At 40.7% G+C, this 17,145-nt stretch overlaps 1 protein-coding gene across 1 annotated transcript in view; it reads left to right on the top strand.

Annotated features, from left to right (window-relative positions):
• SFI1 (SFI1 centrin binding protein) overlaps positions 1-17,145 on the top strand; it is a 103,349-nt gene continuing 86,204 nt past the window's right edge. The window contains exons 1-3 of the mRNA XM_015081480.3: positions 1-395; positions 527-754; positions 9,674-9,797. Coding sequence (XP_014936966.2) covers positions 9,700-9,797 — 98 coding nt within the window. The 5' untranslated portion in view covers positions 1-395; positions 527-754; positions 9,674-9,699. The remainder of the gene's footprint in view (positions 396-526; positions 755-9,673; positions 9,798-17,145) is intronic.

Raw genomic sequence — 17,145 nt, 5'->3', positions numbered from 1 at the left:
TACCCTTGTCTAAAAGTAGCTGTAGGAAGCTGAGCTGTGAAAGAAGCGAATGGGCCAGGAGGCCGAAAACTCTCCTTGGGGTTGCCCAAACGATGCATTCCCCCCCACACCTTGGGACCAGCTCGGCATTGCAGGTGCCCCTCGACTGCCAGAGGGAGGCGTGTCATCTACCGGAAGGAGGCTGCGCGAACTACAGGGTCCCAGATGGGGCGTCTCACACGCTTGCCGCGTCACCATGGAGACGGAGGCGGGGCCGGCGCAAGACTCCAGAGCAGAGGCGCGGGAAGCGCCGAGGCAGGCGGTGGCCGCGGGGGGGCTAGAGCAGCGCCAGCTACGTCTGCCCACTCCCGCCGGGGCTTCTGGAGGCGCGAGGCCTGAGGGCTCGGCTTGTCCAGGTATGAGGCTGGATCGAATCGTCCCCAGCTTGTGAGTGGCTCGGCCTCCTCGGTTGGGCGGCGAGAGCATGTCCCTCCGAGTTGGGCCCAGTAACCTACTCTCCTCTCTGAGCCTCCGCTTCCTTCCCTAGAAGTAAGTGCAAGCGGTGCTGCCTACCCACTGACTGTGATTCGGGTGTGGAAGAGGTGTGAAGAGAGCGCGTAGGACTCGCGGAATCCGCCTTTCTCGCCCAGCGCGGAGCTCGCGTCCTTCTGGTCCGGGGCTGCTTCCGGTCAGCGACTTGTTGCTCAGGCCCCGGGGCGCCGCATCCTCCCGCGATTCTGGTGCGCTGAAGGCGGGTTTGGGTGCGTGCGTCCGGGTAAGGCTCTTTAGCTTGCGCGGTTCCCTGCTGCGTGGCCGGGCCAGGGACTTCTGTGCACAGACCTCGGGTCCCCGTCTGATCCCCGAAGGGCCCAACAGAGCAAAAACAGTGAAGCCTCTCCAGCAGTGGGAGACCAATGCTTCGTTTTTATTTCATAAGAGGCTAGTCAGGTTTCCTGTCAACCTCTGTGTAGATGCAGTCAATGTTGAACGGATGGTGTTAGGGACCTGAGTACCAGCCCTACAGCTTAGCTAGTTACCTCAATTAGATACTTCGTTGGTAAAATGAAATGGCTACCGCCCGTTCAGGTGGTTGTTAAAAAGCAGGTAATTAATGAAAAATGCTTAGTACCATCTATACTTGGCACAGAGTACCCGCTTCATTAGTGGTGTTTTGTTTTGTTTTGTTTTTGGTCTATTCGTTTTAGATTTGGTGGTACCCGCCTAACTAAGTGCGTTGAAGGTATGAGACTTCTAATGTCAGAGAAGCCTTCCTGGAAGAAGTAGTTGAAACTTATTCTGGGGCTTAAGATATAAATATAGGCCTTTCGTCTCTTTTCTTTCGTAGGATCACTCATTTCTCATTGTTAGCAGCCACAAAATACTGTAGAAACTTCTTTAAGAAGTTAACTTCGTCGGAAGGACATGCTCTCGCCGCTCAACCGAGGAGGCCGAGCCCTCAGGCCTCGCGCCTCGAGAAGACCCGCCGGCAGTGGGCAAATATACGTGATTTTTAAAAACTAATATTAAAAGTTTGTAATAGAAAATACCCTATTCCCCAGTTATAATATCCATTCTGCTAGCTCTTTCTCTGGCTCTTCTAGAAGTTGGAAGTAAATATCGTTATGGGTGATATTTCCTGATTTTTTAGTTTTACACATAAAGTATTGACTGCTTCTTGTGGAAGATAAGTGCTTAGCTCAGTTTTCCTTCCATCGTATCGCCATTGTGGTTATGTGTTAATTTAATGTTAAATTAATGGTCGGGGCTCCCGGGTGGCTCAGTTGGTTAAGCATCTGACTCTTGGTTTTGGACTCAGGTCTGATCTCATGGTTGGTGAGTTTGAGCCCCGCATCAGGCTCTGCACTGATGGTGAGGAGCCTGCTTGGGATTCTCTTTATCTCCCTCTCTCTCTCTGCCCCTCCCCCGCTCAGGTGTGCACGCACACGCTCTCTTTCTCTCTCTCAATAAATAAATAAACCTAGCAAAAAATTTTTTTTAAATTAATGATCAATGTTCTATAACATTTCATAGCTAAATCAAGTAGAGTACTACAACTCTTTCTTGTCCATCCCATTATTTTTTCTGAGAATTAATAATTATCTTCTTTTCTCATTTGCCTGGTATTCCATACACAGATCACTAATTTTTTTTTTCTGAGTGATTCAGCATTTCTTTTATGCCTATCAGTAATTTTCTGCAAAATTACTCTAAAAATGGTCAATTTCCTCTCTTTCTTGGAGATCCTCCTCTTCTCTAATCTGAACTGGTTGCTCTGCGCCTGCTGTACTCAGTTCTAATCTGGAGACTTCTTTTCACATCTATCCTGGGATTTTCTTCTTTTTGATATTGTATTGAATTCATTCTTGCCTGTATTCCCGTTTTTTCCCCCTTAATTTGCTTCCTTGGTTTTTGGGATACCTTTTCCTGTAATAACTGCTACTTCTACTTCCTCCTTCTCTTTTTCTTCCTTAAACAGCTTTATTGTGATGTAAGTCACATATGATACAATTCACTAATTGAAAGTGTTCAGTATTTTTTAAATCTACTGTTATGCAACCATCTCACCATACTCAATTTTAGAACATTTTCACCATCCAAAAAAGAAACCCTTATTTGCTCGTAGTAATTCCCTTTTCCCTTCAATCCTCCCGGCCCTAGACAGCCAGGAATTTACTTTATGACTCATAGATTTATCTGTTCTGGACATTTCATATAAGTGGAATTGTATGATGTTATAGGTCTTTGTAATTGGCTTCTTTCACTTAGCATGTTTTAGCATGCAACCATATTTTAACATGTAACAGTACTGTGTTTCTTTTTATGGTTGCATAATATTTCATGGTATGGTTATACCGTATTTTGTTTGCCCATCCATGAGTTGATGGACATTTGGGTTTTCACTTTTTTGGCTATTATTAATGTCGCCGTGAACATTCATGTGCAAGTTTTTGTATAGATGTTTGTTTTGAGTTCTTTTGGCTATGTACATAGGAATGGAACTGCTGGATCGAATAGTAACTGTATTTATCTTTTAGAGGAACTGCCAGTTTTCCAAAGTGGCTTGCACCTTTTTATATTATCACCATCAGTGTATGAGGGTTTCACTTTCTCTACATCCTCACCAACACTTATTATCTTTTTGTCTTTTTATTTTGAAGTTTAATCTCTACACCCAACATGGGACTTGAATTCAAGACCCTGAGATCACATTGCTCCCTCCAACTGAGCCAGCCAGGTGCCCTAATCTTTGTCTTTTTGATTACAGCCATCCTAATGGTTATCTTATTTGATTTGCATTTTCCTGATGGCTAATAATGTTGAACATCTGTGATGTGCTTATTGGCCATTTATGTATTTTCTTTGGAGAAATGTCTATTCATATCCCTTGTCCATTTTTAAATTGGGTTTTTTTTTTATGGAGTTGCAGGAATTTTTAAAAATATAAACTAGATGTGTCTCTTAGCAGATTTGCAAATATTTTCTCCCATTCAGTGAGTGGTGTTTTCACTTCCTTGATGGTGTCCTTTGAAACACAACTGTTTTTAATTTTGACAATGTCTAGTTTTCCTGTAACTTCTCAAGAACCGGGTAGCCTAAGCTTTTTCTCCCTGCACGTGGGAAAAAGTGTTTGATCTACTCTGACATTTAGCCTCTGTGCAGGACCTCTCATCTGAGGATTTATTTCAATTTTGAGAGACTTTCTTCTTATTTCTTTGATCATTTCTTCCTCTTTCACTCTCATCTCTCTCTGGAATACCTGCTAGTTGCATATCTGATCCCCTGGATTGAGCCTCTGATTTTCTAACTTTTTTTTTCCTTTTGTCATTCCCCCCTCCCTTTCTCTTTCTGGGACATTTCTTCAATGTTATCAGCCACCTTCTAATGTTTTAGCTCTCCTGTTTCTTGTTCTTCTTTTGTTTTCTTTTAAATAACCCTTATTTTAGGGGCACCTGGGTGGCGCAGTCGGTTAAGCGTCCGACTTCAGCCAGGTCACAATCTCGCGGTCCGTGAGTCCGAGCCCCGCGTCAGGCTCTGGGCTGATGGCTCAGATCCTGGAGCCTGTTTCCGATTCTGTGTCTCCCTCTCTCTCTGCCCCTCCCCCGTTCATGCTCTGTCTCTCTCTGTCCCCCCCCCCCCCAAAAAAAAAACCCTTATTTTATTCAATGGATTATATTATTCTATAGTATGTACTCTTTGTTTTTGAGGATATTAACTATAAGAGTTGTCTTTTTGTTGTTGTTGGTTTTTTCTTGTGTTCCCCATATTGTCTTTGTTTCATCCAGAATTTTAAGAAACATTTTGTTATGAAATGTTTCAAGCACTTATAATATGTACCCATCACAGAGAACCCCCCCCATATACCTTTATCCACGTTTACTACTTTCCCTCCCATTTTAAAAAGTCTTTTCCTTCATGATGGTTGCAAGATGGGGTTTTTTCAACCCTACCTCTTCCACATTTCTCAGTGAACATTCTGTGTATGGATGAGCGCTCCCTTCTCCCACATGTATCTGTCTCTTCATTTGTTTATTTTCAGCCCTGACTCATGAATAGCCGTTTTATTCTATGGGTTTTATTACTGTCCTTAACAATTTTAGTGCTCAAATTTATCCTATCTTATCTGTAATTTTTTTGGTATATTCTGTAAAAGATGAGGTGCTGTTTTAAAAAACAACCAACACTGCTATCACAGTAAAAACCTTAATGGTAATTCCTTAATAACTTATTAAAATATTTTTTAGTGTAGAAAAAGTTTAGGGGTGCCTGGTTGGCTCAGTCAGTTAACCTTCTAACTTTGGTTCAGGCTATGATCTTATGGTTAGTGAGTTCGGGCCCTGCATCAGGCTCTCAGCTGTCAGCACAGAGCCTGCTTCAAATCCTCTGTTCCCCTCTGTCTCTGCCCCTCCCCTGCTCATGTGTTCTCTCTCTCTCTCAAAAAAAAAAAAAAAAGTTTAAATGTCCCTGATTGTTCCATGTTTTTTTAAGTTTATTTTTCTTTTTTCTTTTTTCTTTTTTAAAGTAGGCTTCTTGCCCAGTGTGGAGCCCAAAGTGGGGCTTGAACTCATAACCCTGAGTTCAAGACCTGAGCCGAATTAAGAGTTGGATGCTTAACCAGTGGACCCACTCAGGTGCCCCCAAAGTTTATTTATTTATTTTTAGTAATCTCTACACCAGCGTCGGGCTTGGACTCACAACCCCAGGATCAAGGATCACACACTCTTCCAACTGAGCCAGCCAGGCATCCCTGTTTCATGTTTTTTGTCTGACAGTTGGTTTGTAGTTAGATTGTTAAAATCAAGGTCGAAAATCAAGATCCAAAGTCAAAGTCCATATGTTGCATTTGGTTGCTATGCATCTTAAGTGTCTTTTTTTTTTTTATTAAAAAAAAATTTTTTTTCAACGTTTATTTATTTTTGGGACAGAGAGAGACAGAGCATGAACGGGGGAGGGGCAGAGAGAGAGGGAGACACAGAATTGGAAACAGGCTCCAGGCTCTGAGCCATTAGCCCAGAGCCTGATGCGGGGCTCGAACTCACGGACCGCGAGATCGTGACCTGGCTGAAGTCGGACGCTTAACCGACTGCGCCACCCAGGCGCCCCTAATTTTTAAAGTAATCTCTACACCCAACGTGGGGCTTGAACTCACAATCCAAGATTGAGTCACATGTTCCCCTGACTGAGCCAGCGAGGCACCCCTTTAGTGTCTTTTAATGTAGAAGTTTCCCTCTCTTTCCTTTGCTGTTCACTTATTGAAGGAACTGGTTGTTAGTCTTGCGGTTTCCTACATCATTGATTTTGCAGATTGCAGAATCATTTTTACTTGTTCCCTCCATTTTTTATGAGTTGGTACTTCATTGTAGGTGAGGCTTGTTGATATTTAGATTCAAGTTCTTGGCAGGAATACGTCATAGGTTGTGGCACTTCCTCAGATTCCTGTTTTTGGAATTGGAGGTCACATCTTATTGGAGGTCACATCTACATGTCTTGTGATTCTTAATTGTCCATTCGTACTTAAGTGTCAGCAACTGAGAAATGATTTGGAAGCTCCTAGTGTCTGAGCAGGACTTGTAGGTTTGTGAGCTTTTCTCTAAGGGCAAGCCTACGTTTTCACTGAGGGAGGTGGGCACGGGTATGAGAATCTTCAGGGCTGTTCGTTCTTAGCATCTTCTGCAAAAATTCTTCCCATCTCCCATCTCTCCTGACTCCTTCCCATGTTCCCATCTCCTCCCTGATTGGGAGGTACCAGTCTAGCTGCCAGAATTCTGGAAGCAGAGTGTGGAGAAGGAGTTGGATACCCTGTCTGGCAGGGGTTGGGAGGAGACCAGGGCCTCCAAATGCTCACCATATAGACTTTCATTCAGTCCCCTCATTTGTGGCCTATAGCTATGATTGTGGGAGCCATTCCTTATTCCTTCTAGTTCTCAGCTCTTCTGGGATTCTATGGGCCTGCTGTCTTTTGTATCCCACACTGTAGATATTCACTTCTCAAAATGTTAGGCCAGTTAATTTTCCTCCTTTTTCTTGCAAAGATTTGTGGAAATCTTTTCTATGATCTCTTCTTCTATCTCTTGGACCTTAGGGTTTATACCCTTTTATCCTTTACTATCATCTTAGGATGTCAATATATAGGTTTAACTGGGAGTCCACACCTACTAATCTTGTTTTTCTTGGATTATCTTTTGTATTTGGTTATTATGTGTATTCCAACTCAGGAGCAAGTTCATATTCATACATACCCTTACTGAGATCTGTCTGGGTCTTTCCGGTATTTATATATCTCATCTGTCAAGTTCCAGACATTGCTTTAGATATTGGAGATATAGTGGTAAGAAGGTCAGATATGTTTCTGTTTTCCTGTTTTCATGGGATTTATATTCTAGTAGGGAAAGCAGATAGTCACAAGTAGTTGGAATGTTGGCACAGAGTATATAACAAAAGGGAATCTTTGGCCGCAGATAATATTCCATGGAATCATTATAACAAGACATATACCCAAGGCAATGACCCATTTATTATAACAGTATTTAGCCAAAAATCCCTATTTGATTATCCTTTAATTTACAGAAATAGTCGCTAATGGTGACCTTTGTTACTTGGAATGTGATACTAGAAAGAGTAGGAGGACAAATGTTTGATGTCAGTAAGGACTATTTTTTGTACAGATTAACTCTCTTCTCTAGCTAATTCCTTTTCTGATTGTCATTGAAATATATGACCTTGATTATAAGGGTGATTTTATTCTTTTAGAATGAATGTCTTTTTACGAAAGCCTCACAATTACTCGACATAGGACAAGTCCGCCCTATTAGCTTTCCTCCACCATGTACTTAAATCTTACTCCTTTGTCTTACTACTTGAATTAGTTTCCAAAGGCTGCTGTGACAAAATGGTATACACTGGGTGGCTTAAAAACAACAGAAATGTATTGTCTCCTAGTTCTGGAAGCCAGAAATCTGAAATCAAGATGTCAATAAGGCCATCCTCTTTCTGAAGGCTCTGGAAGAGGGTCTGTTCCATGTGCTTTTCTTAGCCCTTGGTGTTCCTTGCCAGCAGCCCTTGGTGTTCCTTGGCTTATGGACACATCATTCCAGTCTCTGCTTTCATCATCACATGCTGTTCTCCCTGTGTGTCTGTATTCACATGGCATTCTCCTTTTGTGTATATCTGTCCCTGTTTCTCATCTTTGTTTATAAGGATGCCAATCATATTGGATTAAGGGCCCACCTTATTCCAGTGTGATCTCATCTGAATTACATCTGCAAAGATTCTATTTCCAAATCAGGTCACATTCATAGGTACTAGGGGTTGGGACTCTAGCATATCTTTGGGGAGGACGCAATCCAACCCACAACATGGCTATTCTTTGCATCAAGAAATAAATAAGGGGTGCCTGGGTGGCTCAGTCGGTTGAGCGGCTGACTTAGACTCAGGTCATGATCTCGTGGTTTGTGAGTTCAAGCCCCATGTCGGGCTCTGTGCTGACAGCTCAGAGCCTGGAGCCTGCTTCACATTCTGCCTCCGTCTTTTTCCCTCTGCCCCTCCTCTGCTCTCTCTCTCTCTCTCCTATAAATAAACATTAAAGAAAAAAAGAAATAAATAAAAACATGTTATTTAGTTTGTAATGAATATAACTAGTAGAAATTATCACCCACTGAAAATGGGGACTGTATATAGTAATTTACTGTTGACCAAAAACTGCCTGGAGATTCTTTTTTTTTTTTAATTTATTTAAATTTATTTTTTATTTTAACTTGTTTTATTTTTTATTATTTTTTTAAATTTACATCCAAATTAGTTAGCATATAGTGCAACAATGATTTCAGGAGTAGATTCCTTGGTGCCCCTCACCCATTTAGCCCATCTGCCATCCCACAACCCCCCCCATAACCCTCAGTTTGTTTTCCATATTTATGAGTCTCTTATGTTTTGTCCCCCTCCCTGTTTTTATATTATTTTTGTTTCCCTTCCCTTACATTCATCTGTTGTGTCTCTTAAAGTCCTCATGAGTGAAGTCATATGATTTTTGTCTTTCTCTGACTGACTAATTTCACTTAGCATAATACCTTCCAGTTCCATCCACCTAGTTGCAAATGGCAAGATTTCATTCTTTTTGATTGCTGAGTGATACTCCATTGTATATATATATATATACCACATTTTCTTTATCCATTCATCCATCGATGGGCATTTGGGCTCTTTCCATACTTTGGCTATTTTTGATAGTGCTGCTATAAACATGGGGGTGCATGTGTTCCTTCAAAACAGCACCCCTGTATCCCTTGGATAAATACTTAGTAGTGCAATTGCTGGGTCATAAGGTAGTTCTATTTTTAGTTTTTTGAGGAACCTCCATACTGTTTTCCACAGTGGCTGCACCAGCTTGCATTCCCAGCCTGGAGATTCTTAAAAAAATTTTTTTAATGTTTATTTATTTTTGAGAGAGAGAAACAGAGTGTGAATAGGGGAGGGGCAGAGAGAGAGGGAGACACAGAATCTGAAGTAGGCTCCCGGCTCTAAGCTGTCATTACAGAGCCTGACATAGGGCTCAAACTCACGAACCACGAGATCATGACCTGAGCCAAAGTCGGACACTTAACAAACTGAGCCACCTAGATGCCCTTCCGGCTTGGAGATTCTTATACGTAACAACCAAAAGAATTAGTCTAGGCAAAAAATAAGAAATCTTGTCTTCTGCTGGTGTTCTTATGAAGGGAAGTTGGAGGTCTTGTAACATCACCTGGATAGGAAGAATGAGCCACTTATAGCCTTTTTTTTTTTTTTTTTAATGTTTGTTTATTTAGAGAGAGCAAGCATGAGTTGGGGAGGGGCAGAGAGGGAGGGTGAGAGAATCCCAAGCAGGCTCTGCACTGACAGCATGGAGCTCTACCCTGGGCTTGATCTCAGGAGCCATGAGATTATGACCTGAGCCAAAATCAAGAGTTGGATGCTTAACTGGCTGAGCCATCCAGGGGTGCTGCCAGTTATAGCCTTTTGGTGTCATTTTCTCTCCTCCCAGTTTCCTTTCTTATAACTTTTCAAAAATGCAAGTAAAAAAAATTCAGACTTGCTATGTTCATCTGTTGTTGAGTTAAGGGAAGGCAGGAGTTTAGAAGCTGGCATGTACCTGTTCAGAAATGTGGCTGCTAATAGGCTTCAGGTAATTTACTCTCCTTTTCCTTCTTTTTCTTAAAAGGGGAAGATAAAAGACTTTTTTGATTCATGAAGAATCTGCTCACTAAGAAGCATATATCAAGCCGCTGGTCAAATTTCCATACAAAAGGAATTAAGCAGAGAATGCAGAGGAAGGTGGACTCTAGGTGAGTAATAGGACTTGACAAAAAAAAAAAAAAAAAAAAAAGATAACTGAAATTATGGCCCGTATAAAAACCTGTAAACATTTTGTCTATAAAAATAATAAATAATAAATAAGTAGTTTTTTTTTCCTAAATCATGAATGGTGAGAAAGGAACTTCAGGTAAGGATTTTTTTGTTGTTTTAGGTTTCTCATCTAGAATGTAGAGTATAATGCACATTTCATACTTTATGTTACAGTTCAAAACCATTTTGAGTGTGTGAAAATATCTGTCATTAAAATTTTTATTTTGAGCAAGAATGACGATTTTCCCGTGGAAGTTATCCACCCCTCCCCCCCACACACAAGTGCTTTATTGAATTCAATTGTAGACTGACATGTATATAAAATGCTGTGGAAGGAGTGAGAGCCTCAGGCTATTGGCAGCTGCTAATAGCTTCTGTAATGTTTTATGATCTCTGAAATTGCTTCGAAAATTGTCAGTGAGCCAGTGGCGAAAGTAATAATGTATTGTAATGGTCAGAAGGAGGCCCAAGCCCAGGACCCAGATGTTCAGGCACTTGGTGGTGGAGGTGTAGACCTGGGCCCCAGCATCACCCGCCATCTTTCGGTACTTAGACTTCATGAAGTAGGTGAATGCCATGAAGGCCAGGCAGCACAAGTTCATGAAGATTGTGTTGAACAGGGACCAGACAATGTGGACGGGCACCTATGTCTTGATGTGAATCACAGTAGTTGCCACAGGACCTGAGCTCTGGGGCACCCTGAGTACAGCCACCTTATGCTTCGTCTTGAACATCTCATATGTTGTGGGGACACTGGTGTGAGTGCCAGGGAAGAAGGGCTGGGAATTGCTGTTTGTGGTGCAAGACGGAGCAGCTGTGGTCTGGATGCTGGATGGTGCTCTGGGCCTTCCCTTTCCCCAGGAGTTTTGATTTCTCTTAACATTCCTTTTTTGGTGTTTGGGGAATCCTGAGGTTAGAAGTTCTAACATCAAGGCTCACTGGCTGTTGTATCTTTCTCCTACTTCTTACCATGGTTGCTTATAGCCTATATTAAGGTTCTTTTGATTCCAGGTAGCAGAATCAGCTCTGGCTAACCTTGACGAAAGGAAGGAATTTACGAGAAAGACTGCGGTTTACTAACCAAGCTGAGCCGCCCAGGGTCTCCTCCTTTATAATTCTTTTAATTTATGAGAAGTCAGTGGTAATGCCCTCTCTTTTATTCCTACTTTTAGTGACCTATATCTTCTCTCTCTCTCTTTTTTTCCCTAGCTTGTCAATTTTGTTGAAGGGTTGTTACGGTTATACTCTTTTTTCCTTAAGCTAATTTGAACTGGGTTTTTACTGCTTGTAGCCGATGTTGCTAACTAACCTGTAGAAATTTTTTATAGAATCTATTAGGCCTTGGGGGCAAGGTAGAAGCCAGGGTATAATGGAAGAAACCTATTCAGCAATGGTTTGGACCCTTCCTCTGAGTGGTCCTTATTGGTACTTCAGCCTCCAAAGCCTGTTCAGTCTGTATCTCAGCTTAAAATTCAGTCCTGGGAGAATGAATCTGGTTGGTCCGGTGTGACTCAGGTTTCTTCTTCTGTCCTAATCCACTGGGACTTGGAGGAGGGTCACAAGAGTTCCAGCATAGCTGCTGAGGTCTGCCCTTCCTGATCCCACAGAAAAGGGATCCAGCACCCTGACTGTGTTTACTGTATAATCTGTAGAGTACTCTGCAGGCCTGCCTTATTTCATCCTCTGAAGCAAGTTAACCATGGCTTAAAATGAAGTTCTGTGACCTCTAACTCTTGTTTAGTTTCGCTAATTACTGTACTGCTTTAGATGTGGGACCTTGAGAAGGGAATATGTTTGCTTAAAAAAAAAAAATTAAACTGTTAGATATACCACAGGTGCAGAAAGGTGCATAAAGTGTGCTGTTAATTATATAATTTTGAAATAAACATGTAATCATCATCCCCCACCCCGGGTAAAGAAATAGCATATTGTCAATACCTCAGAAGTCACTTTTACGTATCCTTTCCTTTTTTTTTTTTTTTAAAAAAACATAAGTAGTGATTTTTTTTTTTTTTTACATATCCTTTCCTAATCACACCCACTCCTTCTTTCCTAGAGTAAACCACTGTTCTACCTTAATAGTAATCATTTTCTCAAATTTGTTTACATTTTTACCAGTTAAGTTGCATTACCAAATAATATAGTTTAGTTTGGCCTCTGCCTTTATATAAATGAAATTGTATGTATTCTTTTGTGTCTCGAATTTTTTCTCTCAAGATTTTTTTTTAATGTTGATTTATTTATTTTGAGAGAGAGAGAGTAAGGGGAGCAGGGGAGGGGCAGAGGGAGAATCCCAAGCAGGCTCTGCCCTGACAGTGCAGAGCCCAGTGTTGGGCTTGAACTCACAAACCATGAAACCATGACCTGAGCTGAAATTGAGTCACACCCTTAATCGACTGAGCCACCCACCCAGGTACCTCTCTCAAGGTTTCAAGATTCCTTCATGTTATTGTCTATAGTTGTAGCTTGCTCATTTTTCTTGTTCTATAATACCACATTATAAGAATATTCCACAATTTATCCATTCTGTTGATGGGCATTTGGGCTGTTTCCAGTTTTTGAACGTGATGAACACTCTCATATGCATAGTTTAGCACACAGTGGTTCTCAAGTTTGAGCCTGCATCAAAATGCCATGGTGGGCTTGGTAAACAGGATTGCCAGATTCTACCATCAGTTTCTGATTCAGTAGGTCTGGAGTCATGCTCAATTTGTATTTCAAGTAAGTTCTCGGTTGATGCTGTTGGTCCAGGGGTCACACTCTGATAACCATTATTTTAGGTATATAATTGGGAACAGGTTGCTGGTCAAAAGATAAGAGAATCTTCCATTTTGCGAGGTAATGGCTTTGTAAATTGGTTGTACTAGTTTGTGCTCTCACTGACCATGTTTGGATTTGTTACCCCACATCTCACCAACACTGTGCTTTGTGGTGGGGGTGTAGTCATAGCTCACTGTGCTTTATATTTATATTTCCTAATTCCTGTTGCTGTTTAGGACCTATTTTGAGGCATCTGTATCTTCTCCCTCTTTGTGGCTCACTTTTTTCACTCTGGTATCTTTTGATGAATTACAGTGTTTTAAACTTAGTAAAAATGATCAGTCTTTTTTATATATCTTTTCTGTCGTGTTTTAAGGGATCTTTTCATTTCCTGAGGTCATGAAGATACTCTGTATTGCCTTCACTGCTTTATTATTTTGCCATTCATACTTCTTTCTCTAGACCATTTGAAAGTGATTTTTGTGTGTCATGTGAGTTTCTTTTTTTTCCATGTGGATATCCAGTTGTGCCAGCACAGTTTACTGGAAGGACTTCTCTGTATCCTCACCTTTATCATTCATCAAAGGTCCATTTAAGCTAAGGTCTGTTTCTGGGCTTCTACTTTGTACCTGTGGTTGATTTGTCTCTGCTACAAAATCACTGTGTCCTGATTATATAGCTTGACAGTAAAGCCTGAGATTTAAATTTAAGTAAGGTCTCACCTAGTAATTTTTTTAATTTTTTTTTTTTTTTCCTGAGAGAGAGCATGCCTGAGCAAAGGAGGGGCAGAGGAAGAGAGAGAATCCTAAGCTCTCCACACTGGGTGTGGAGCCTGATGTGGGGGTCAGTCTCATTGATTGTGAGACCATGAGACCAGGACCAGAGCCTTTTTTTTTTTTTTAAGTTTATTTATTTATTTTTGAGAGAGAGCAAGCAGGGGAGGGGTAGAGAGAGAAGGAGAGAGAGAATCCAAAGCAGGCTCCACACTGTCAGCACAGAGCCTGACATGGGGCTCGGATTTACAAACCATGAGATCATGACCTGAGTTGGAAGCTTAACCAACAGCTACCAGGCACCCTGAACCTTTTTGTATTTTTCAGTTTTTTTAAATGTTTGTTCGTTTGTTTATTTTTAAGTTTTAACTTTATTTATTTTTAATTTACATCCAAATTAGTTAGCATATAGTGCAACAATGATTTCAGGAGTAGATTCCTTGGTGCCCCTTACCCATTTAGCCCATCCGCCCTCCCACACCTCCTCCTGTAACCCTCTGTTTGTTCTCCATATTTATGAGTCTCTTATGTTTTGTCCCCCTCCCTGTTTTTATATTATTTTTGTTTCCCTTCCCTTATGTTCATTTGTTGTGTCTCTTAAAGTTCTCATATGAGTGAAGTCATATGATATTTGTCTTTCTCTAATTTCCCTTAGTATAATACCCTCCAGTTCCATCCACGTAGTTGCAGATGGCAAGATTTCATTCTTTTTGATTGCTGAGTAATACTCCATTGTATATATATATACCACATCTTCTTTATCCATTCATCCATCAGTGGACATTTGGGCTCTTTCCATACTTTGGCTATTGTCTGTAGTGTTGCTATAAACATGGGGGTGCATGTGTCCCTTCGAAACAGCACCCCTGTATCCCTTGGATAAATACCTAGTAGTGCAATTGCTGGGTCATAAGGTAGTTCTATTTTTAGTTTTTTGAGGAGCCTCCATACTGTTTTCCACAGTGGCTGTACCAGCCTGCATTGCCACCAACAATGCAAAAGAGATCCTCTTTCTCCGCATCTTCACCAACATCTGTTGTTGCCTGAGTTGTTAATGTTAGCCATTCTGACAGGTGTAAGGTCGTATCTCATTGTGGTTTTGATTTGTATTTTCCTGATGATGAGTGAAGTTGAGCATTTTTTCATGTGTCAGTTGGCCATCTGGATGTCTTCTATGGAGAAATGTCTGTTCATGCCTTTTGCCCATTTCTTCACTGGATTATTTATTTTTTGGATGTTGAGTTTGATAAGTTCTTTATAGACTTTGGATATTAACCCTTTATCTGATATGTCATTTGCAAATATCTTCTCCCATTCTGACGGTTGCCTTTTATTTTTGCTGATTGTTTCCTTCACTAGGCAGAAGCTTTTTATTTTGATGAGGTCCCAGTAGTTCATTTTTGCTTTTGTTTCCCTTGCCTCTGGAGACATGTTGAGTAAGAAGTTGCTGCGGCGAAGATCAAAGAGGTTTTTGCCTACTTTCCCCTCAAGGATTTTGATGGCTTCCTGTCTTACATTTAGGTCTTTCATCCATTTTGAGTGTATTTTTGTGATGGTGTAAGAAAGTGGTCCAGGTTCATTCTTCTGCATGTCGCTGTCCAGTTTTCCCAGCACCACTTGCTGAAGAGACTGTCTTTATTCCATTGGATATTTTTTCATGCTTTGTCAAAGATTAGTTGGCTACACGTTTGTGGGTCCATTTCTGGGTTCTCTATTCTGTTCCATTGATCTGAGTGTCTGTTCTTGTGCCAGTACCATAGTGTCTTGATGATTACAGCTTTGTAGTATAGTTTGAAGTCTGGGATTGTGGTTACCTCCTGCTTTGGTTTTCTTTTTCAAGATTGCTTTGGCTATTTGGGGTCTTTTCTGATTCCATACAAATTTTAGGATTGTTTGTTATAGCTCTGTGAAGAATGCTGGTGTTATTTTGATAGGGATTGCATTGAATATGTAGATTGCTTTGGGTAGTATTGACATTTTAACAATATTTGTTCTTCCAATCCATGAGGATGGAATCTTCTTCCATTTTTTTGTGTCTTCTTGAATTTCTTTCATAAGCTTTCTATAGTTTTCAGCATATAGATTTTTCACCTCTTTGGTTAGATTTATTCCTAAGTACTTTATAGTTTTTGGTGCAATTGTAAATGGGATCGATTCCTTGATTTCTCTTTCTGTTGCTTCATCGTTGGTATATAGGAATGCAACCGATTTCTGTGCATTGATTTCATATCCTGTCACTTTGCTGAATTCATGAATCAGTTCTGGCAGTCTTTTGGTGGAATTTTTAGGGTTTTCCGTACAGAGTATCATGTCATCTGCGAAGAGTGAAAGTTTGACCTCCTCCTAGCCAATTTGGATGCCTTTTATTTCTTTGTGTTGTCTGATTGCACAGGCTAAGACTTCCAATACTATGTTGAATAACAGTGGTGAGAGTGGACATCCCTGTCTTGTTCCTGACCTTAGGGGGAAAGCTCTCAGTTTTTCTCCATTGAGAATGATATTAGCATTGGGTCGTTCATATATGGCTTTTATGATCTCGAGGTATGATCCTTTTATCCCTACTTTCTTGAGGGTTTTTATCAAGAAAGGATGCCGTATTTTGTCAAATGCTTTCTCTGCATCTGTTTAGAGGATCATATGGTTCTTGTCCTTTCTTTTATTGATATGATGAATCACATTGTTTTGTGGATATTGAACCAACCCTGGGATTTGTATCCCAGGTATAAATCCCATTTGGTTGTGGTGAATAATTGTTTTAATGTGATGTTGGAGCCAGTTGGCTAATATCTTGTTGAGGGTTTTTGCCTCCATGTTCATCAGGGAAATTGGTCTATAGTTCTCCTTTTTGTGGGGTCTCTGTCTGGTTTTGGAATCAAGGTAATGCTGGCTTTGTAGAATGAGTTTGGAAGTTTTTTCCTTCCATTTCTATTTTTTGGGACAGCTTCAAGAGAATAGGTGTTAATTCTTTCTTAGATGTTTGGTAGAATTCCCCTGGAAAGTCATCTGGCCCTGGTCTCTTGTTTTTTGGGAGATTTTTGATTACTAATTCGATTTCCTTACTGATTATGGGTCTGTTCAAATTTTCTATTTCTCCCTGTTTTAGTTTTGGTGTTGTGTATGTTTCTAGGAAGTTGTCCATTTCTTCCAGATTGCCCATTTTATTGGCATATAATTGCTCATAATATTCTCTTATTATTGTTTTTATTTCTGCTGTGTTCGTTGTGATCTCTCCTCTTTCATTCTTGATTTTATTTATTTGGGTCCTTCCTTTTTCTTTTTGATCAGACTGCCTAGTGATTTATCAATTTTGTTAATTCTCTTAAAGGACCAGTTTCTGGTTTCATTGATCTGTTCTATTGTTGTTTTTTTGTTTGTTTTTATTTTTTTGGTTTCGATAGCATTGATTTTTGCTCTTATCTTTATTATATCCTGTCTTCTGCTGGTTTGTGGTATGTTTATTTATTTTTGAGAGAGGGTGCATGCATGAGTGGGGGGGGGGAAGAGAGAGAGAGAGAGAGGGAGACAGAGGATCTAAAGTGGACTCTGCGCTGACAGCAGAGAGCCCCATGTGGGGCTTGAACTCATAAACCATGAGGTCATGACCTGAGCCGAAGTCAGATGTTTAACCGACTGAGTCACCCAGGTGCCCTCCTAACCTAGTATTTTTAAAAGACTGTCTGTAAGCTATTCTTGATCTTTGCAATTATATATAAGCTTCAGAATCAACTTTCAAGTCTTTTCCCCTTCACACAAA

Source organism: Acinonyx jubatus, chromosome D3 (assembly GCF_027475565.1).
Source record: "Acinonyx jubatus isolate Ajub_Pintada_27869175 chromosome D3, VMU_Ajub_asm_v1.0, whole genome shotgun sequence".
NCBI classification, from domain to species: Eukaryota; Metazoa; Chordata; class Mammalia; order Carnivora; family Felidae; genus Acinonyx; species Acinonyx jubatus.
The sequence above is the reverse complement of the archived record's forward strand: the minus strand, read 5'-3'. Positions and strand labels throughout refer to the sequence as shown.